The sequence below is a fragment of the Aplysia californica genome, unplaced genomic scaffold (assembly GCF_000002075.1).
Source record: "Aplysia californica isolate F4 #8 unplaced genomic scaffold, AplCal3.0 scaffold00366, whole genome shotgun sequence".
Classification (NCBI taxonomy): Eukaryota; Metazoa; Mollusca; class Gastropoda; order Aplysiida; family Aplysiidae; genus Aplysia; species Aplysia californica.
In genome coordinates, this window is record NW_004797636.1 from 283,194 (window position 1) to 305,751 (window position 22,558).

A 22,558-nucleotide genomic window follows, 5' to 3' on the forward strand; every position below is an offset into this window, starting at 1 on the left:
TGTGTGTGTGTGTGTGAGGGGGGAGGAGGGGGAAATATATTTGTTATTTGCTCGTCAAATTTAAGGGTCACCACCCAAAACATGATCCTAGCCTAGATTACAATACAAAATACAAGCGTGACCTTGAATGTCTCCAAAGATTGAGCCAGACTTTGGTTTATCATGATTGCGAACAAACCTGACATTGTTTATTGTATTGTTGCAAGATCATGGTGCTTATTTATGGAAATATTAGGCCTATACAGTGAAACCTGATATAACAGGGATGGTGGGACCAGAGAAAAAGTCCTGTTACATCAGATCCCTGTTATATCAGAAATGCAAAGGAAGTAAGCATTGGCGGACTAATCCAGCTGTATTTATTCATTAGGTGAGCATGTAGCTAAGCTTAGGGCTAGACCGCAGCCCTCTCTCGCTTCACCTGTTGCGTGTCTGTTTCCGCAGTTTTATGAAAAAAACATTGTTTAATTCAGTTAATTTTAACAAAGAATGATAAAGGAAAATAATCAAAAACTATGTCCCCAAAAATGATCAAATTTGCTAAATTATGCGGGGTGCATAGATTTTTTAAACCACGGGGACAGGCCTGTGCTTGTAGTGGCCTGGCTTGCGTGGGCTTGCTCCATCCCACTGCGTTACTCTCTCTCTCTCTCTCTCTCTCTCTCTCTCTCTCTCTCTCTCTCTCTTACTTTTTACACATTGCGAACCTTTGTCCTTGTTATAAACGATTGGGCTCTTATGAGGCCCTGTTATTGCCGATAACTTTCATTAGAGACATAGAGTTGGAAAAAAATGACGATTTTAAAAAAATCCCTGTTATTACCGGGCCTGTTACACATGGTTCCCACTTTATACAGGCCTATGCAAAGAACTGCACTGCAGTTCGAAGTCTTGATATACAGGGTGATCCCAAAAAAACTTTACAACTTTTTTTATGAATACCTCGCGCAAAAATTGTCATAGATTGCTGTGATTTGGAACAGACATAATTCATTAAAAAAGAAGTTGTTTGATAAAAAAAATCCACGAAGAAGAAACATATTTTGAAAACGGAAACGGCTAAAAGAAAAAAGCACCCCAAAAACGCAAAGTTCACCATCCAATGTATAAAAATCTTGTAAAGGAAGTCGAGAAAAGATTAGTTGACCTTTTTCTTTATTTTCTCTTTGACATTAATTTTCCATCCACTTGATATTTAAACAATATTTAATTTCTTTCACAGAGTTGTAAAAACCTAATGATTTCATTCTGAAATTCCTAGAAGCAGTGCGCCACATTCCCTCCTTTGGACTCGACACATTTTAACGTGTCGTTCCAAATGTTCAGTGGCGCCCTAACACAAGGACCTGCTAAACCATGCGTTTTTTAAGCCATATACATTGTACATATTCACTAAGAAGTGGCTTCTAGAGACAATAGAGTGGGGTGCACAATAGACAGCATTTTTGGAGTTAACATATCCCGCAGGGTGAAAATGGGCTTTGCACTAACCCAAATGCCATCGAGGAAATGATCCCTCTTTACATTATTTATAAAACAATCGAAGAATCTTGAACACATTGCCATGCTCTGATACATGTCATCTCGGCCTAGCGAAGAAGAACATGGTAATGTCGTAGGTTAAGAACTGCCATGAGAATGCAGACTGTTGATGTGCAGGAAAGTCCTAGCTGCAGATCGTCTACGGACAGACGTCTCATGGGACTCGACTACTGAAATCTGCACTCTGGTGACGTTTAAAGTTAAAGGGCTGCGCATGGTGTGTGCTCGACCTGAAGTGGTCATTTTTTAAAGAACTTTTTAGTTCTGATTCGCTGTAGATCCAAACTGACGGAACTTCTCTACTCATGACGCCAAAGGTCTTGAGGGCACTTTCTTCACGCCGTGCGCAGAATTTACGAAATGTCAGGTCTGGCGAGTTTGTGGAGAGGTAATGGTCAATACAAAAAGCTCTCTGCTCTTTACTAAACGTAGCCATGATCTCAGCAGGCAAACTCAATTTGGGAAAAATAATATCTGCAGATTTCTGCTGTAGCTTGCAATATGGCGCGATTGTTGCAACTTTTAGTGGTAGGCCTAATGCGAACTGGAGCGTCAGGCTATGAAAATGGCGACAAGGCGGAAAATGGGTTGTTTTTTTAATGCGCTATATAGAGCAAACAAAACCATTCAATGGACTCATCTAATATACATATATCAGAAACATTCCTTCCAAACGTTATGTTCAAATCTGAAACGCAAAACTTCAGTATGGAGGAAGATATTTTCAAAACAAGTTGTAAAGTTTATTTTGGATTACCCTGTGATTGGGAATTCTCATTGTTCCGTACGGAGTACCCACGACGAGTCGGGCGACTGGTTGGCGATTGGTTTGTATGAGAGAACTGATCCCCCCATGGGCACTCCGTAATCAAACCGAAACGCGTTTGTTTTTTAGGCGACGAGTCGGGCGATCGGTTTGTGCCACGATACATGTAGCCGCTTTTTGCCCTCAATGTGGCTAGCAAACCGAACCGAACCGATCGAGCCAATTAATGGGCACTGGGTATTAGTTGCCTCAGAATGAGAACTAATCTACTAGACTAGAATCTGCTTCGAATCAAAGGTAATGCTTTTCTATTTCTTGTAATTGTAATGCTTTTCTATTTCTTGTAATTGTAATGCTTTTCTATTTCTTGTAATTGCCACCTCGAAATCTGGACAAGAAGGATGAACTGATGCTGGTGGTGATCGTAGAGCATGACAATAATAGGTCAGCAACCAAGGACAGCACACTTAATGCTTCTTCAATATATGACCTACCTTTTATGTGGTCAGTGACAGGCTGACTGGATACCCCTACCTCGCTCGCTACTTTCAACTAGAAGAACTAGGTCTAGGGTAACGTGTTGCGTGCGAACAGTGACGACAATGAAGACGCGTACGCTTGGGGCCAGTGCAGTCAAAGAGGTAAGGTCCTCGAGTTCAGTCTAGATTACCCGCTGTGCTTGAGGCCATCCAACATCACTGATTATGGACAAACGGTTATGTTAGAATGTGTCTGTGGGGAGGGGTTTCGAGTGTGTGTCACTCAAGTAACTCTTTAACGAGGACGGGGGGGGCGTAATTGTGGTATTACTACATGTATTAACTAAGACTAAGTTCAAGAAGAAAGGGAACGGGAAGCTTGATACACAGGAGTGCATTTACGTCAGCCAGATAGATCAACTAATTACAACGAAATTTCCAAATATGTGAAATTCTAAATATACAGATTTTACGCTCCGGTCAAGACAATTTAGATCATTTAGGATGTGGGATTCGGTCCTGTCTGTCACAGTCAGGACCAACCTTGGCGGAGAGGAATGTTTACGTCCCAACAGGTAGACCGAGGTTGGCCTACATGTTTACTTACTGCTTACTGATCCCATAATCCACCAGGATCGTAGGGGCTCTGAATGATGATAGTACAGAGCCTCGTCAGGTGCCTCCACTTTTCAGTTTTTTGCGAGCGCCTGAGTTTGGGCGAAGGATTTCCCTGTCCACTTCGCAATGTTGTCGGTCCACCTCTTTCTTTGTCTTCCTCTCTTTCTCCTCTCCTGCACAGTTCCCTGAAGAATAGTCTTGAATAGGTCAAACGATCAAGTTACATGACCATACCAATTCATTTTTCTTCGCTTCACAGTAGACGGCAAGTGCAATTAATAGTAATAATAGATCTAGTGGCCCATGTGTTGTTTCACTCTAGATATATCTACTGCACACTTCCTCATTTGTGTTGTGGCCATTGTACGAGAGGTACATGTAATGTATTCGAAAAAAATTCTTTCAACATGGAACTCGAACGACTTGGGGCTTCTGCGTGAGACAAAACACATTACCGCTACACGAAAGACGCCGGTCCAATAGAAGGCCAAATTATGCACAAAAAAAGCAAAATTATGCAAAAATTATGCAAGTTACCGTAACAGTAACACCATTCGCGACATGTTTTGCACTTTTTCAACACGAAGTTTCCTGATTTTCATGTTTTATGTACAGAAAAATTGAAAACAGAACATATCAGTATCAGTAATTTGTTTTGTATTTGGAAAAGAAAACAATACACATCAGTTTTTAAAAATATATATATATAATTATCTCTGTAACTTTCAGCTGTAGATCTATAGAGGAAAGAAAAAAGTTTTTAAAAAAGGACATCTGGACCTCTGATGCTGGCACATTACTAAAACCAGGGACACCTGTTAAACATGAAATATCAGCAGACATGAGAACAACAACTTTTGATGGATTGAAAAATTGAACATGCTCAAGGAACAAAATCACAACCCAACCAAGATCATCTAACAAGGGAAATAACCAGCTTTTCACTTAAATGAGACTTATTACGGTGACTACGTCCCTTTAGTCATATGGCGAAGCGTTAATTTATTGTTTTGTGAAAAAACGCGGATAATCCAAAATTATGCAAATGTTGCAGAATTACGCGAAAAAGCGCGGCCGCACAATCGCATAATCCTACGGGGACAGCCAAATGACCACAGTGGCGTGGTTTCTGAGTGGGTTTGTTTGTTTGAGTAAAGAGAAGCACATACTGCGACACAATGGCAATTTAATTTAGTGCTGGGTAAGACAGATAAACAGAAACAACGGAGGGAAAGTAAAGAGGAAGGACCTACATGTACCAGTGTCTGAGAGGGGCCACCGAGTTTTCTCTAGTCTTCAGGTACCAATGCGAAACGACTCTGAATCTAAGATCGAAAATTCTTACCGATCCCAACAGGCCTACATTATTAATTATTAGATTTATAAAAATGACTGGATGAAGAGGGCAGAATAGTGAATCAAGGATAGTCTCGTAAATTTATCACGAGTTCTCGTTATACCAGTAGCCACAAATTGACCCCACTGCGATTCTCTCAAATATCACTTCAAAACCAGGCTGATTTCGCCTAGGAAACATACGCCACACACAAAGAAACCACAGTTTGTGTTAGTTAAGCGAGCCAACATGATGCTTCTGTGTAATGTGCGGACTTACTAGATCCATCGGCAAGCCAGGAGACAGGACAGCGAGAAGCTCTCTACAACAACTGAGGCTGAAGTCCCGTTTATAATAATTACTGGGAACAGTATGAGATTCGTTTTCTGTGGGGCGTTCAGGGTTCAAATCCAATCCAAGAGAAATCTGAATTACTGCCCATATCATTCCAGAAATAGATCCCCTTAGCCCGCTGCTCATATAATAATGTGTCCACTTGACCATGTGTTATGTTCCAATAATAACAAACAGAACTCAACGCATGGTGAAGTAATGACAACATGGGGAGAAGCACGTGAACGCTGATATATAAAAATAAGGAAACTTAGTTGTTACAAAGCATCTTTAGTTGCACAATGTATCTACCCCCCCCCCCCCCCCCCCAAATAAAAAACAAAAAAACCCCGATCAAAATCCCCTAAGGTAATACCAAAAGACACCTAAAAAAAAAAGAGAAAAGGAGGCCTATTGAAAGACTACACATGTCGAAAGTAGAGACGGGAATCACATAATTGTTTTGTTTGTTTTAGTAGAGGTTTTACAGCGCTCGCAAAGCATAAGGTCATATGAGCGCAAGAAGATTAGGTGTTACAAGAAAGTAACAAACATAAAAAAGAAGAAAGGGAGATAAGGACAATAGATGTTTGATAGGAAAGAAGGAGCAAACCACACCAGAGCACCCGCCAACCACTCACACATTACTGTTTGTTATGAGTTAAGAGAGGCACATTGACACAATAATGGCCATTTAATGCTGGGAAAAAGAAAGACAGACAGAAACAACAGCGGGAAATTTAAAAAGTAGGACCTGCCAGTAGCACCCGCAAACCACCTGCAATCATTTTTTAGTTTTAGTAGAGGGTTTTGCGGCGCTCGCAACCTGCAATCATATTATTAAAAACGACACATATAGTACAGAGTGATGGGAGAAAGATGTAGAGCATAATCTACTATAAAATAGTTTGTCCCAAATAAGAAGAAAGACAATTTTTTAGTACCGTACATAATTATTTATACTACGGTATCAAACAAAGCCATGCCAGACACGAGACATGTTGGTTTTAACATTGCTTTTATTTGAGGAGAGTGACTTTCACACTACCTCTCGCAAGTATACATTGGCAAAATAATTGTTTTTGTGAAGGTGTGTGCATTAAATGTCAATTTTACAGTAACTACAGCCAACTGTTAACTTATTTAAAGCCAGTCTGATTATCCTAACAATAACAGTATGCTACGTAATGTCTCCTGTGCTTAATATTTTCACAAACTCAACAACTTGACATGGAACTTATACAAAGTGATACAACCTCCGGGAAACCATTACAAATGAGAATGAATCTCACACTCGCAGTGTTCAGCCACGCATATCGGGGCTCAAAAGCTGGACATGAACAATACAATCGTAGCAGAAGGCACGAGGCCAGTGGAACTTGGTCACAGACATGCGCTTTGTCCCACGTGGCTACGGCTATGATTCGAAATACACGCCTATACTTTATGCATGGAGTACCGTAAATCATATCAATAATTCACAATGAAAAAAGAAACCAAAAAAAAGGCAAAAATAAAACAATATCTTTTAGTTAACCATCACCCACACACATTTACCATGAGCATATGCAACCTGTGTTCTGAACAAGTAAGACAAGATTTTGCCATGTCTCAACAGCTCATATTAAACAGAAGCAGACTTCCACAAACCATCCACAATAGCATAGCATACATACAAAAGCGGGGCATTGCAAGAATTGTTTCTTCTTTATAAAAAAAAAAACATTTAGAAGGCGGGCTTTGACCCTGCCTGTCAGGGCCAACCTGGGCTGAGAGGGATAGCATTGCATCCCAGCAGAAATACTGCAGTACTTGTTAAAAATTCTCCTTACTTGAGAATCATACTCAGGTCTCCTGTGTGCCACAGCCAAGCGCCTTTATGGCATAGTCCAACGAGTCACACATTAAGAAATAGAGAAGAGATCATGGAATGCCACTGACCCAAACCGTTTTACAACATATGAAGTTCATCAAGTTCCAAGATTACTCGATACCGGTACTTCACGCAATGATCCTCTGTGCTTTACTCATAACACAGACATAACAAACAAAATGAGGATGGTTCAACTGAAATTCTCATGTGACAACTCCATATTTTTCTTATTGATGTTTACATTGCCTTTTGTATGAGTCTGCCTGCCAACAGCATGAACACAGTCAACAGCCATCATGACAAATGTGACAGCATGCAACGAGACAGTACAAGTTCCAGATATTCCAACAGGCACAAGGGATGAGGATAGGAACGCTGACAAAGAAAACAATTAGGTGAGGATGTTACCAGATGCCCAATCAACTGCCAGCTGAACTCCACAGATACTTTCTTCCCCAAAAAGAGAGACAAAATGACAAAAGAAAAGAAAAAGAGAGAACAATTGAGACAGCCTCAGAACAGGCCATGTCAATGTTCCTTATCACAATGTGAATTTGCATATATATATGTAATATAGACATTTTTATTTCCCCAGTCACTGAGTTAGCCAGTACATATGAGCTCTCCATATATTTAGGCTTCCGTCCTATCCATCACATCAAATCACCAAGCTACATATTCACCCCATTCTCGAATCAAAAGACGTTGACATCATTACTACAGTGGGCTATGAATGAGACCCCAGTGCAAATCAATATAAATATTTAGCCATGTCAGATACATGTATGCCAAACTTCCTAAGACATAGAGAAAGACACATAGTAGATTGAAACTGAAGCAAAGGATCATTTGGATTTAGGAAAGAAAGAGCATGTGCAGCGTCATCTTTGCACAGAAACACATTTGTTAAAAAGCTTCAGAACACAGCAGAGATCTGGACAATGTGTGCGTTTGAGGATCTGGAGAAAGCATTTGACCCAGTTGACAGAGACAGGCCATTTTAATCTTAGAAAAAGTTTTATGTATGGCACCATAAATAGGTTATATTAAAAGTGCCAGCGCCAAAGATTAGAGGTGCTTATAAGAGAGTAGTATACAAAGAAAAAAATAAGAGGAGAGATAAGGAGGACAGACATTTGAATAGGAAAGAGGGCGCAACTGGAAGACCATGGAGTGAAAGATGTGCACTGTACCCCTAAGTAACACCAAAGCACAATGTGAAAATAGTCTGAAACATCAAGGGAAACACTGGTTCAAAGTGATTTCAAGAGTCAGGCCATGTCTTTTCACTATTAGTCTTCATAGCCTCCAGCAACTACATGGACAACATAACACAAGTAAACGACAAACCAGAACAACAAAACAAACTGCTCTTTGCAGACAAAACTTGCAACCAGTGACACTAGATGAGGTCTGCCTTGCTTGACAGAATGTTTGTTTCTTTTCAGTCGACCAACTCGTTCTTCCTTCCACGATAATGCGTGCATTGATATTCTGACAAATCTTGAAAGCCCAGTCAATAGGGAACTAATTTTAAGAAACACAAAAAATCTTTTTGTTTTCTATAACATGACAAAATGCCAAACCCTCTTGAGGAGTCAACTGATGTAGCCACTTGTCAAGACAGGCCAGGGTTAAAGAAGTATAATAAAATTGGACAAAGATTCAGGGGAAACAATCATCACTGGATTAGACATGAAACACACTGTTGTCTACAATTTGTTTCATCATTGGAAGTGTCTCGTTTCAGAATATAGCATTCTATTTCAATCATACATTCAGAAGCCATTCTCTTCCACTTTCAGCCCGATGGACACAAACTGTCACAGGGTACGAGCAAAAAGCAAACTTAAGACGAAGTGACGAAAGTTACAAATATAATATATCTCACACAAAGCATTCTTCATGGACTCAGGAAAAACTTTCCTCATAGAATTACAGGATTCATTGACTCCAGAGCACTGCATACTTCAAATTAAATATATGTAAATCAATTTGCATTGAAAAGGCGCAAAAAAAATTAAAGGGAGCCTACATTTAGAAATAAGTCAATAAGAGGAAAATCTCGCATTTGATCTGCCAAGAGCTAATACCGGACAAAGCAACCCTTCTTGTATTTGTACAGTATTTTACATGTCCCTATGCCGTGAGGAGAAAAATTATTTTCAGGAGCAACAGGTTTTAACATAAGTCTGAACCATGAAACTTTTGTCACAGGTAACTTCATTTCGTATAAAATCTAGCATTCCTTTCAGCATTTTAGAATTATTAGAAACACCAACAGAAAAAATAATCCAAAACCCCAAAAACATTGACATAAGCTTTGGTTTCAAAATCAATGTAATAGAAGCTACCTAAAGATCACAACAGTTTCCCCCATCAAAGTAACAAAAGTTACAGTTTAAATCTAGAAAAAAAACCATTGGAACAGCCACTTCTCTTAATTGACAGACAGACAAAACAGAAGAATAGGTTATATGGATAATCTAAGATACAGATTTCTAAATCCTCACTGGCATATTAAGCAGAAAAAACATCATGTCAGCTATAGGCACAGGAATCTGAGACGCCAGTTTAAGTTTCCAGCCCTTTCATCAAGAGAACATTCATACCCCTGTATCTCCTGCTCAAATCATGCTATGCTTGTCCACCTCATTTAACTTTAACAGTAATCAATAATACTTAACACTAAAAAATATGAGACAAATGGAATTTATTCATGTCATACTGAAGCCCATCTGACTCAATCTTGAAATCTAACTCCCTGTCATGGGGAAGGACAATTTTGATTTGAGGGAAAGATATCAGAATAAGTATCTTATTAATTATGAGCTGAATGTGCTCCATTCTCTCCAGCTGTCATTGTTAGACACGGGTACAAGAACTTCTCACTCATCGACAGCCCTGGCAACTCTTGAACTACCCACGGAAATATTTGGGATACTGATCTCTACACACACACAAAAAAAAAAGACTTTCTACTTTCCTTTGCATTTTTTGTTCTTGTATTTAAGTGTGTGTTTTGAGAACAAGAAGTAGAAAGACAGTCACTCACTGTTCAGACAATCCATCACGGATTCTTGTGCGAAATTCACAGGAAACAAGAAAATGGCTACAATTGAATAAATCAACATTTGGAATCAACATATTTAATTTAACTTACATATTTATTTTATTAAAAGATACAATGGAGTCCACTTAAATCAGACACAGATATCCGAAAACAGCAGTAAGCCGAAAGAAAATGGAATCCCTGATTTTGTCTTTGATATTTGAGCAATTTGTCTAAACCCAAGAAAATCTGGCGGTCCCATGGATTTCAGTTTAAGTGGACTCCACTATATGCGCAAACACATACACACATAATATATATATTATCTATGCATTTTAAAGGAGTGAGGGTATTAGACATGTCATGTAAGTAAACATAAATATTCCGGAATCCCTGTTCTCACACATGGGACAAATGACAAACGGGACTAAGGCAAGAGAACGTTCAACATCAAACCCAAAAGCACAAGGAGAGAAAGGAAAAGTGTTCACACAACGGGACTAGCACCAACAGCACCACAAACCAGCAGAGAACATTTTTTTGTTCCACACACTGCACATGCCACGATGATATTTGACATAGCTCTTCCCACTGTTATTTCTAAATCACTTTTTTTTAAAAAATCCACCTGCTAGTTGTACCCGCCTCGGGATAAAACGAACAGCACACATAAAATATACTCAGATTTCTTCCTCATCATTCAACGATCAAGCCAATTCTTCAATCTCAACATTTATCTCCATTACTAAATCCCTCTACCTGTATACATTTCTCTTTCACCAACTTTGATCATAGTTGACAATATTCGCTTACAGCTTTACGCTTCACTTCGCAGCACATTCGACAACCACTTGATTGAGTTTTCTGCTTTTTCTTTTCCTCCAAATTCTGCCAACAATTTCTTATGTTACATCACGGAGCCTTTAACACACTAAAGTTGCCACTTGGCAAGAACAAATTTATCTTTAACAATCAGACCTCTTTTCGCCAAGAGTAAAAGGAGAACTGTTGGCCCACAAAGCTTTTGGGAAAAATTACTATTCTTAGCATACACTGCAATTAAGTAATGTAACTGCAGTCAGAGGTTGTCTCAACCAAGTGTCAGCAACTGTTGTAGACATAAACCTATGCATTCTTCAGGAAAACATGCTGTACACAGCAAAATAACAGGCACTGTTGAGAATTTACACTTGGTGCTTTACACTTTCATGAAACATGTTGCAGAAAGTGACTGTCCAATGGCGCTCGGCTACATGTCTGTTTATCACTGGCCAGAAAACACCTGGACCCTGACAGTAGAGGTCAATGTCCCTGTGCAGGTGACAACTGGACACATTAAACATACAAGATATATTCACCATCAACAGGACTTTGTTTTGCTCAGTACCCAGGTACCAAAGGTCACATGCAGGATACCTGCTAAACTTTTCAGAGACAAAAGAGACTATAAAAAAAGAACCTTGGAATGGATCCTTCCCACACAAAAAAAGACAAATGACATGTAGTTTTTGACATGGTATATGATACTGGCACTGCCAAACAGAAGCTGTTAAGTAACTATTGGATATTGAGGGTGACAAAAACAGTTCACTCGAGCTTACTTTAAAGCACATCATACAATTCACATTTAAAAAGGATTGAACTATGGTTTAACATACCTCATAATTTCTCAAACACACATTCTCTTAAAATAATGCAAATGATCTGCACTCAGAATCCTGGTTTACACATAGAAGTGTAAATAAATGTCAAACTATACAACTTTTCTCAGATAAGCATTCTACTTGACTTTATAAAAGTACACAGCTCTCTGGTTACACTGACAGTGGTGAAATTCTGTCTATAAAATAAGTTACATATGGGTGAGGGGCGGGGGTAATCTATGAGTACATGATGATAGCCTTTACAAGTTCAAACAATCATCGACTACAAAATAAAAAATTAGAATATGGATAGATTGTATAATGACCATTTGCATTGAATAGAGAAATTTTCTGCACTATAATCAGCTCCTTGTTGCAATTTTTCGTATATATTTCTTACATACCTCACTGCCACAGACAAGACCATTAAACACCACAGGCCTTTCACTTGGACAAACAACAAAATCCTCACACCAGCTTGTTCTATAGTCCCCTAAAAACATGTGCATCACAACACAATGGCACTATCACATCAACAGCATTTAAACCAAATATTTGTTATCTTCACTTAGATCACTCTTGACTGACAGACGATGAACAGCTTCAAACTACTTGCCAAAACGCTGAGCAGTGTTGCCAAACTGAACGATGGAAGACAGGAATGACTTGTACGATATACCTTTGTGGGATGGTAGAGATCTGGAGAGGGGAAAAAAAAAACATCAGGAAAATGGATGAGGTTGATGAAAACGTTACAAAAGGAAACATTGTTTTAGCCAGCATCTTTCACAATTGCTCCAAATCAATTTCTGGGGCTTTCTAAAATAAAGCCATTACTTCAATAAATCACCAAGGGACATTTTACCAATATATTTTTTTTGGAAAGTTGTTTTATTATCTCCTTCCTAGATTTTAATTTAAAATACTAATTTGGACACACTCTTTTGTTTTTTCAATTTTCAGAACAGTTAGAAAAAAATAACTTAGGTGCTTGCAGAATGATGCTGATGAAATAATTTCTCATAATGAATTTAAAAATACTTTTTCAAATACTTGCTACAAGGGGGGGGGAGGAGAGAAGAATGGCCAATAAAACCATTATACAGTGGAATCCTGTTATAACGAGAGGGAGGGGACCGGAGCAAAATGTCCGTTATAGCAGGATTCTCGCTATAAGGGATCCAGTAATAAGTTCAAGGGAAACTGTAAAGTAGGCCTAATCTATGAGTTTGGTGTTCTGTGTATTTCCTTTTGCCATCTCCCCTGATGACGATTTTGTTTCAACATGACCTCTAGGTCTTACTTGATCAAAAATCGAATCAGGTTTCTTTCTCCAGCGCTAGATCTAGCGATGTGGACTGACAACTCGGCGTTGGCGACCAGAAAGGAAGGACTCTGGGCTAACTCACCCGCTGTGTTTTCCCCCACCCCACCACACCCTGTGGTGCATTCTGTCTGCTTGCACACGTCGCACATTTGCTCCGTCCATCACATTGCTGTGACCTCTCCATCCCCGCATCGGAGAAGTGAGAGGCATGGTAGGCCTTGATAATCTAAACTAGGCTTACGCTGGCATATCACACGATGCGTTTTGCTTGTCTGCGCATGCCACACCCTCCCTTCTCAGTTGCTCCGGCCTTCATTATTGACGCACATGGGCTCTCCTTTTCTTTGTTTCGCAAGATCACCTACAAATTTCTCAACTGGCGAGGTTTTATTTTATGTAAAATTGGCCTATGCACTGTGCACAGCAGCAGCAATATTCCGCTACAACCGACTCTCATGTTTGTCTGATAGCGCAATAGCAGTATTTTATTTACAAAGGTAAAGAGGAGAAAAAAAACCGGGGTTTTAGAAAAGTGTCTTTATAACAGACTTCTCGTTTTTTCCGGACTCGTTATAAGTGGACTCCACTGTATTATAAAAAATAAACCAGTACGGTACACAATATACAATTGGTCAGCAGCCAAAGTTTTGGGTGTCAAGCGTTCATAACTAAAACTTGCCATCGTAAAAATCAGATGCAGCACACACACACCTCAACCACCTTCGCTGCCTCCAAGACTTGAGACGCTTCCTGTAACAGTAGGCACACACACACACACCAAGACTACACAAAATACACACTGTGGGCACCCCCCCCCCCCCCCCCGAAATAAAAATAATTAAATGAATGGATTAAGGTTTGTGTGAGTGTGTAAAGGAAAATGGTGAGGAGTGGATTAGAATTGATTATTACACATATTTTAATAATTCCCCCCCCCCCCCCAAAACAAAACAAAAATCGACATCTTAGATCAGCTGGAGGGTAGACTGCTTTGATTTGACCTTGCTTGTCAGACTCTACTCATACTCAGAGGGATGCATCACAACAACAACAACAACAACAAAAAAAGCTGGGAAGATGAGAGGACAGATTTCTTTATAACACGCTAAAATCACTTGCATCAGCCCATCAATGAAATGACCAGTGCAGTTTGGTTTGATGGTTTGGCCATCACATGTTCCATTATCAACTCATCGAATGCGAATGAGTCTCAGTTCTCTCATTACTCCAAATTTTCAACTGTGACTATCATATTCCATTAAAGGAATAAATAAAGCTTTAAAAAAAAGGAGAATCAAGAAAGCTCTTGTTAATCCCAAATTCTTCTTATTTTTCAGCACACATGAAAGCTTCTACAGAACAAACAACATTTGCTGTTTTCTGTTTTAGTAGAGGTTTTACGGCGCTCGCAACTGCATAAGGTCATATGAGCGCCAGAAGACTAGAGGTGTTACAAGGGAGTAACAAACATAAAAAAGAAGGAGGGGAGATAAAGACGATAGATGTTGGATAGGAAAGAAGGAGCAAACCACACTAGAGCACCCGCCAACCACCCATCTGCTTTTGAAGAGAGATGGGAATATTCTTACACATATCTTAGCACAGACAAAGATCATATTTGACAACACATCCCTCTCCAGTAAGACACAGAAAAATGTGTCCCCTACTAAAACAGCCAGGAATTTTCAAAAAGAAAAATAATAGAACCAGAGTAATTTTTTTTCTAATACCGTTAAAATTGTCCTAGACGGCCATCCATCATCATCCATGAGAAAAGTGGTCGTCCTAGGAGGACGTCTCAGATAGGGTCATAATATTATGTAACGGGGTAAATGGGGAAACAGTCCTTTGTACAGGTGATTGTTTCGGACAGGTGACCATTAGAGCAGGTATGACAGAGTTTCAAAAACGGTTAGACATTTGACAAAAGACTTACATGAATTCTGTAAGCCGAACTTGCCATGGCAGATATCCAAGCAGGCTGTCGACATTCCCAAATTTTACACATAACTCAGGGTCAGGAAACTGCATTGATTCTGAGATGCAAAATATCAAAAATCATAATTATCACTCGTGCAAGAGTTCATACGATGCTTATTATTAAAGGTTTTATTCTATAAAACTTATAAGGGACAAATAGCAGAAAAAAACTCCAACAAACTAATAAAATGTGAGGTATTGTGGTGAAATCAGACGCTCATCAAAATAATGAAATCAAAGAAAAAGGCATTTTTCGTCCGGTTTTGCAATTTTTAAGGGGTTTTGTGTTGTTGGGTTGTTGGTTTTTTTTTGAAAAGGTGTGTTCGATGAAGAGGGAACAAATGTTGCATTCTTTTCATGGTGGATGTCTCTGTGTGTGGTTTTTTTTTGGGGGGGGGGGGTTTGGGGGGGCACTCATCACCTTTTACTTTTATGTTCATTATAACAGATATTTCTGAGAGGATTTTACAGGAATGTTTTTACTAGAGGCTAAAAAAATTACATTTTTAGATACTGAGGACTCTCAAACTATGGAAGTCACCAAACTTTGGGGATCATTTCTGGGGGGGGTTAATTTTACTTCTGAAACCAAATAACCCTCACATTCTTAAATCGAAAATATCTTAACTTCTATTCAGGATAAATGGGTAATTTTTGCACCCCAACCAAGACAAAGGAATATGCTTTAAGCTGATACCAATAACTCCACATGCCCAAAAATTGACAGGCGCCTGATTCCACAGCGTCGTGACACAAATCTATTTTTGCCTCAGTCAGGCAAAAATACCTTTTCCTGTCCAACCCGACAATTACAAGCTGGTAGAAAGTGCAGCACAAACATCCAAACTAGCCAAAACCCTGGGGTGCACACAGATTATTTTTCTCACTGCATTTCCTGAAAGGTAGATCTGGATATAATAAAAACAATCCCTCACATAAGCTGAAGCCTTGTTTCCATTTCTAGTGATCAAAGTGTGTCAGAACTGTCTTTTCCAGACAGATCCCTTATGTTAACTTCCATTATAAGCAAAAGAATCAATATGTGAATACCAGGAGTTGAACAAATGGGCTATAATTGCCAGCGAGGAATGTGAACAGGAAATGTACCAATGCCAAGACTTTTCCCCCAAGAATATGCAGTATATAACACAGATAGGTTAAACAGAAGACTCGAAATCACGCATCTGTTGAACTGTGCCTGCAGTCCCTTTTTTTCCCTCTTTATCTTTGTACGATATCCCTTGAACTACAGATCCCTCACTCTACAGAAGAGGTCGGTCCCGACAAATTTGAGCTATCCGTGTTTTACTGTATTTTCAAGTAGTCCTACCTATTTACCAACTCAGAACTTAGGAATTGGGAGAATAAAACGTTTTTTTCCAAGGAAATTATAACATCCTCATCAGGGCAATGATGGATCTGGAACTGTCATCTTTTTCACCCCCACTGTGACAGTCGTGACATATATACCCCAACTACTACTGCTGTATTGTAGCCATGACATGTCATTTCTAAAGGCCGTGTTATATTCTGAAGGGGAAGGAAAATTGACTGAATACTATTTGTCTATTATAAAACTGTTACTTCCTACAGAACAAATTCAGCTCTTGAATGAAGTTAGTTAATTGATTTCAGCACCAGATATTTTTTAATGCAAAAGAGATGAAGATGGGCCATGTTCCAGTCTGTGAGTGTAACTCCTCCTCACTCTCAGTTATAGAACTAGACTCAAACTCATATTACACTCATTGAGGCTGTTGAACACTTCAGTGAGTCATATTATACCGTCTTCACTACTTTCAAATTTACCTTTAACAGCTATTTTATCAAAATTAGTGCTGACACCAATGACAATTGCTCCCTTTCCTTTTTTTTCCATCAAACTGCCGTTTTAACATTTCTGTAAAGTCTATGCCTAGACAACTCCTAATCACTTTAAGGGTCAAGAACACTTGTTACATGGAATAAAAGTTTCTTAAATTTCTGATTACAAATAGTATGAATTTCATTGGGGTTTGATTCACGCCAAATAAATGGCTAATTTAATTTAAAACACTACAATGAAACACCAATAAAAGTCCCATTTCTAGCACAACTCATGTTCTATGCTCTACTTTACCACTACTACTGTGAGGGCTAACAACCAGTCCTGCACCACAATTGAATGTTCAAGTCTCACACAAAAGCAAAAATACAAACCTTCTAGGACATTTCGGAAAAGATGAACACATTGCAAAGAAGACTTCAGTCTCATTCCTTTTAATAACTTACCTTGAAAAAAGCTATCAACATTGCAGGGTTGTATATCTTGAAGACTATAGCTGCCACGACACACCAAGTCACTTAGGTGCCGAGACATATTGACAATTTTCCTCTGACCATCTTCCACACAAAGTAAATGAACGCAACAGTGACGAGATTTTGAAGTACCTGAGGAAGGAAAAAAGCAATGAATTTTTTTTCTTGTAAAGGCTGAATAATCCTGCTATAATAATAATAATAATATACACAGAGGCAAACTCTTTAAAAGTCCAAGAGGAACAGATCTTGAGCACTCGATTCAAGGGACAAAATGTCATGTTTTCTGTACACAAGGACATCTTTACTTATATACAAACAATGCAAGAATTATAAGTAGTAAAAAAAAAAGCAAGCTTGACTTGTGTATTCTTTATTCAAGTCCTGCTGCTTAAGTCATATAAAAGGTTATTTAAAATGTATATTGCCATAGCCCCTTTACACCTACATCTCTCAGATTCCAACAGTAACATTTTTAGTAATTCAGAGGTTTCAACATTTGTTGCAACTGTAACAATTATAATAATAACAAACCTGTTGAACGATGAACAAGAGGATGAGAAGATGAAAATAACTGGATATCGTAATGGGAGCTGTCGTGGCCCATCACATGCTCCTTACTTTCATCAATGTTTCTCTGTAGCAACAAACTGTTGCGCTTTATTTCACCTGCAAAATCCATGTTTATAATAAAGTGTCACAACATAATGATTAACCCATCTTTTTAAAGGGATAGATAGACCAAGCTTAACCACATGCAGACATCAGGTACAGTCAAATCTCGTTGTGTACCGCCACCCCAGCCTATCTACTAAAAACAATAGTATTGGCGCCTTTACACCGCCATCCGCAAACTGTCTCGGCTGTGCGGCCCTTATTAACTGCAAATTTACCCCATTACCACCAGTGAACTGCCCACCAGAACTACACACGCCGTACATGGCACATCCACTGGGAGGTCACTTGACAATATTTCAATTTCACCCTCTACGAGTTTGGCCTAGATCAAACACTTTTCGCCAATTTGGGCCTTCGCCATCCATCACACCTCCCCCCCCCCCTCCCGTCTTAATTAGTCTTGTAGACTTCAGACAATATAGATGGCTCTACAGTGATGTAGTGTACGGCAAACAAAGACAATACAACAAGGCTTACCATGTAGAAGAGTACTATTAGAATAAAACATACTTGTCATTACAAAAGCAACAAATTTCACGTCACATATGAAGCGCTGATTATGAGATGCTATCTTTAGGCCTTGGTCAATATTTTTTAGAAAATTGGAATTGAATTTTAAGTCACCTGAAGAAGCTAGAATTAAAGGAATCCAGCTATCTCAGCCTCCGTCAAAATATATGGCGTCGCTAAATATCAGCCCAAAATAACTTACTACAGGCTGGCTGTGGGGTTTTTATTTAGTGAGGACTCTCGCTCAAGTCTAAGTGACAGATCAAAGGGAGATTATAACGCATTACTTCATCAAGTGATTGGTAAACAAGTTCCTTACATTGGGCAGTCGGTGCTACATATGCATGGCATGTGTATTTAACAGAGGACATGAAAACCTCGCTGTACAGCCAGCCCCACTGCACCGCCAACTTCATACTTGTCCCAAGGTAAGCGGTAACGAGGTTTGACTTTACCAATCAGACAAAAATAAAAAAAGCTAACCCTGTGAGAACAAAACAGGTAGAAGAAAATTTTATAATTTTCTTTTTTCTTTTTTTAGTAGAGAGGGTTTTACGGCCCTCGCAACTGCATAAGGTCATATGAGCGCCAAGGGGTGGGTGTCAACAGAGAAGTCTTTACAGGGAATCAGACTTACTCTGTTCACCTCTCTAGCTTCAACAGCACAAAGTCTGCTTCGACTATCAAGTCACCCCGGAAATAGCAGGCCAAAAGAGTGCGACAAACATACAAAAGAAGTAAAGGAAAAATGACAATAGTAAGGATTAGGAAAGAAAAAGCAGCAGTTCCCTGTTGTAGATCAGCCACAGTTATGAGTGTGACATGATGAATCAGCCCATTTACAATTCTACTATGCTTGAACGAGAAATGTCCCCCCTTTGGGAATGGCCCAAAGACACTACAGTCAGTGGCACTGCCCCGGGGGGGGTTATTTTATAAATAAATGTAAAGAAACAGAAACTTTGATTTAGAGAAACGCACCGTGAACGTTTGACCCACCTCTTAGGGACAAATTTTTTCATAGTGGCAAACAAAACCATTGCACCCTATGCAGAATAAATTTATAATAATACAACAGTGGGTCAGTATTATAGGCTGTAGAAAAAAGCAAAGTAGGAGTGCACAACAAAACAATTTAAAAATTAGTGTATCGTTTTCGATAATAAAACTAGGCTTTAACCCATTCAATGCAGCAGGTAAATAAGCCCCTGTGTGGGGAAATCCCAAGAACCAAGGCGGCTCAGTGGTGACCCCACTCTATCTCCCATAAATTTTTTATTTATGAAATGAATATTTCCTCATGAATTTCTGTATATGTACATTCTACATTGAACCACTTTTCTATATTTAAAAAATTTTAGGGGGATTTCCTTGAGAGATAGAGATGGAGAAAAATTGGAGTTAGTAACATGATGCCCCCCTGACCTAAAAAGAAACGGGGGCGGGTTTCAGGGGGGCATGCCCCCCTGAATTTCACAATGATTTGATGATTTAGCAAAAGCTATCCTCACCCGGGGTGAGAATTAAAATACTATCGACCTCTCACCCCGGGTGAGACTTGCCACCGTTGGCTATTCTCACCCGGTGTGAAACAAGACCTGTTTTTCCTAATTTCGGAATACTTTCTATCGGTGTGGATGATGAAATGGATAAAAGCAAAGAAAAAATAACGTTATAGCACAAACGTAAGCTAATTTGACTGTCTACAAAGATGCTACGGCTATTTCACTTTTCGAATCGAGCCGAACTACGCGGGTCGCCATTTTGTTTTGCCCGGAAGTTCTCGCAAGATCTACTCCTCCCCTCTTCTCTCTCTCTGTCTCTTTCTGAATACTGTCTATCGGTGTGGGATCAAATTGACCAAAACAAAGTTTTAAAATTATGTTAAAACACAAAAGTAAATTAATTTGGTCGTCTACAAAGATGCTATGGCTATTTAACTTTCCGAATCGAGCCGAACTAAGCGAGTCGCCATTTTGTTTTGCCCAGAAGTTCTCGCGCTACTCCCCTCTCTCTCTCTCCACTGCCCACAGACAAAATTGTACGCTTTTAGGCTAACAGTAGTAATGGAATGTTTGTTCACAGCACAGAATTTTACAATTTTTCTGTTATCACAGTGTAGAATTCTGTGGTTCAGGGTGGACGCAAAATTGGTTGGCCTAGATCTAGGCTATAACGGTGAATGCACACCGCGTGAGAATAGCCAAAAGACTCGCCTGCGCTATTTTCACCCGGGGTGAGAATAGAGATGGCCTTTGGCAAATGAAATGTTCAATGGGGATTGATATTTACATGAAAACAATTGATTTGCAAGGGTTTTAGAGGCCACACGTGTGTTCTGCAGCAAAAATTATTGCAGTTTAGCCTTCATATCGATCAGAGTATCTGTGTGGGGGGGAAATTTAAAAGTAAAAATATACCAGTTACAAATTTAATATAAGGATTAGGAAAGAAAAAGCAGCAGTTCCCTGTTGCAGTTCAGGCAGTTAGCATGACATTGATAAATCAGTCCATTTACAATTGGAAGTGGCTATTCCTCACCCCGGGTGAGAATAAAATTACGATCGACCTCTCACCCTGGGTGAGACTTCCACCGTAGGCTATTCTCACCCGGTGTGAAACAAGACCTGTTTTGCTTAATTTCGGAATACTTTCTATCAGTGTGGATCATCAAACGGATAAAAGCAAAGAAAAAATGACGTTATAGCACAAAAGTAAGCATTTGATTGTGTACAAAGATGCTATGGCTATTTCCCTTTTTGAATCGAGCATAACCACGAGGGTCGCCATTTTGTTTTGCCCGAAAGTTCTCGCAAGATCTACTCCTCCCCTCTTCTCTCTTTCTCTTTCTGAATACTGTCTATCGCCATCGGTGTGGACGATCAAATTGACCAAAACAAAGTTTAAAAATGATGTGAAAACACAAAAGTAAATTAATTTGGTCGTCTACAAAGACGCTACGGCTATTTCACTTTTCAAATCGAGCCGAACTACGCGGGTCGCCATTTTGTTTTGACCGGAGGTTCTCGCGCTACTCCTCTCTCTCTACTGCCCACAGCCACAGACAAAATTGTACGCTTTTAGTTTTAGGCTAACAGTAGTAATGGAACGTATGCATAAGAACATGGTTAATGTCCAACCTTTGGGAATTACCTCCTAAAGATGCTTCAGTCAGTACCATCGCCCCGGGGGTAGACTAATCTAGATTCTAGACTAGATCTCTAGACTCTAGATCTACAATTACAATCAATGACAAATAAGACAGTGTGATACACTCACCGTTTATATCATAGATAGTAAGGTATGAGATCCCAAGAGAGACAGACCAAACAATCATGTTAGCCAGGTCTTTGAATGAGAAGTCATCCTCAGCAACAAGTAACCCAACATGCGACGGTAACTTCTTCAGTGATTTTGAATCCGACTGTATGGATAAAGGTGTCTGCGCAGATTTTCGGGCAAATACAAATGCTTGAGAAGGGGCAAAAAGTACCAGGTATCTCAGAAACTCTCCAAGTGCTATCAAATAATGCACTAGTCTCAGCAGTATTGTCCTCATCTTCGTATTAGTTTTCCCTTCAGCACAACGACCAGTATCTGACGAAATGGTTCATAGTTCAACCCAAACAAACTGGAAGGAAACCACTCGTGCCGACTGTCGCGAACCGGCAGTAGATGCAACAACTTCCGTAAAAGAAGACACGGAGATAATATCAGTGGGTCAGCTATTTGTGTAAATTTCAAAGGTAGAAGGCAAAATGGAAGTTTAAAATTATTCGCGGAGACAGAAGTATTAAAAAGTATAGTCTTGATGCCTGAAGACATTTATTCTGAATAATATATATTGATTATATTTTCCATTAAACTTCTGCATAGAATGTATCAGACAGATGTTGTAATTTCATTGGTTCACACAAGTTTCCCCCTCTATTTCCTTTCCCTGGGAGACCACGCCCACTTGTCAGCTGTGTTTGAGAAATACAATAATATACAACCTCTTTAAAATAAATACTCAAAAAAAAATCAATGTATGTGCGTTTATGTGTACGCATGTGTGTAAGCATACTCGCGTGTGAAAGTGTGTGTGTGTGTGTGTGTGTGTGTGTGTGTGTGTGTGTGTGTG

The 22,558-nt window shown here is 39.4% G+C and overlaps 1 protein-coding gene across 1 annotated transcript; it reads right to left on the reverse strand.

Annotated features, from left to right (window-relative positions):
• Positions 1 to 6,075: 6,075 nt before the first annotated feature.
• On the reverse strand, positions 6,076 to 22,105 carry LOC101851425 (dehydrodolichyl diphosphate synthase complex subunit nus1). The gene is made up of 5 exons (XM_005103274.3): positions 21,715 to 22,105; positions 17,782 to 17,916; positions 17,221 to 17,379; positions 14,906 to 15,005; positions 6,076 to 12,341 (listed from the first exon to the last, which is right to left on the reverse strand). Exons 1-5 carry the CDS (start codon positions 21,992 to 21,994, stop codon positions 12,251 to 12,253), a joined length of 765 nt encoding a protein of 254 aa, XP_005103331.1. The 5' UTR covers positions 21,995 to 22,105; the 3' UTR covers positions 6,076 to 12,250.
• Between the last annotated feature and the right edge of the window lie 453 nt (positions 22,106 to 22,558).

Coding starts and splice junctions, on each gene's coding strand:
- LOC101851425 (XM_005103274.3), bottom strand. CDS start 21,994: ATGAGGACAATACTGCTGAGACTAGTGCATTATTTGATAGCACTTGGA. Junction 17,380..17,781: donor TCTTGTTCATCGTTCAACAG/GTTTGTTATTAT, acceptor TTCCTTCCTCAG/GTACTTCAAAATCTCGTCAC. Junction 12,342..14,905: donor GTTCGGCTTACAGAATTCAT/GTAAGTCTTTTG, acceptor TCCCCTCTCCAG/ATCTCTACCATCCCACAAAG.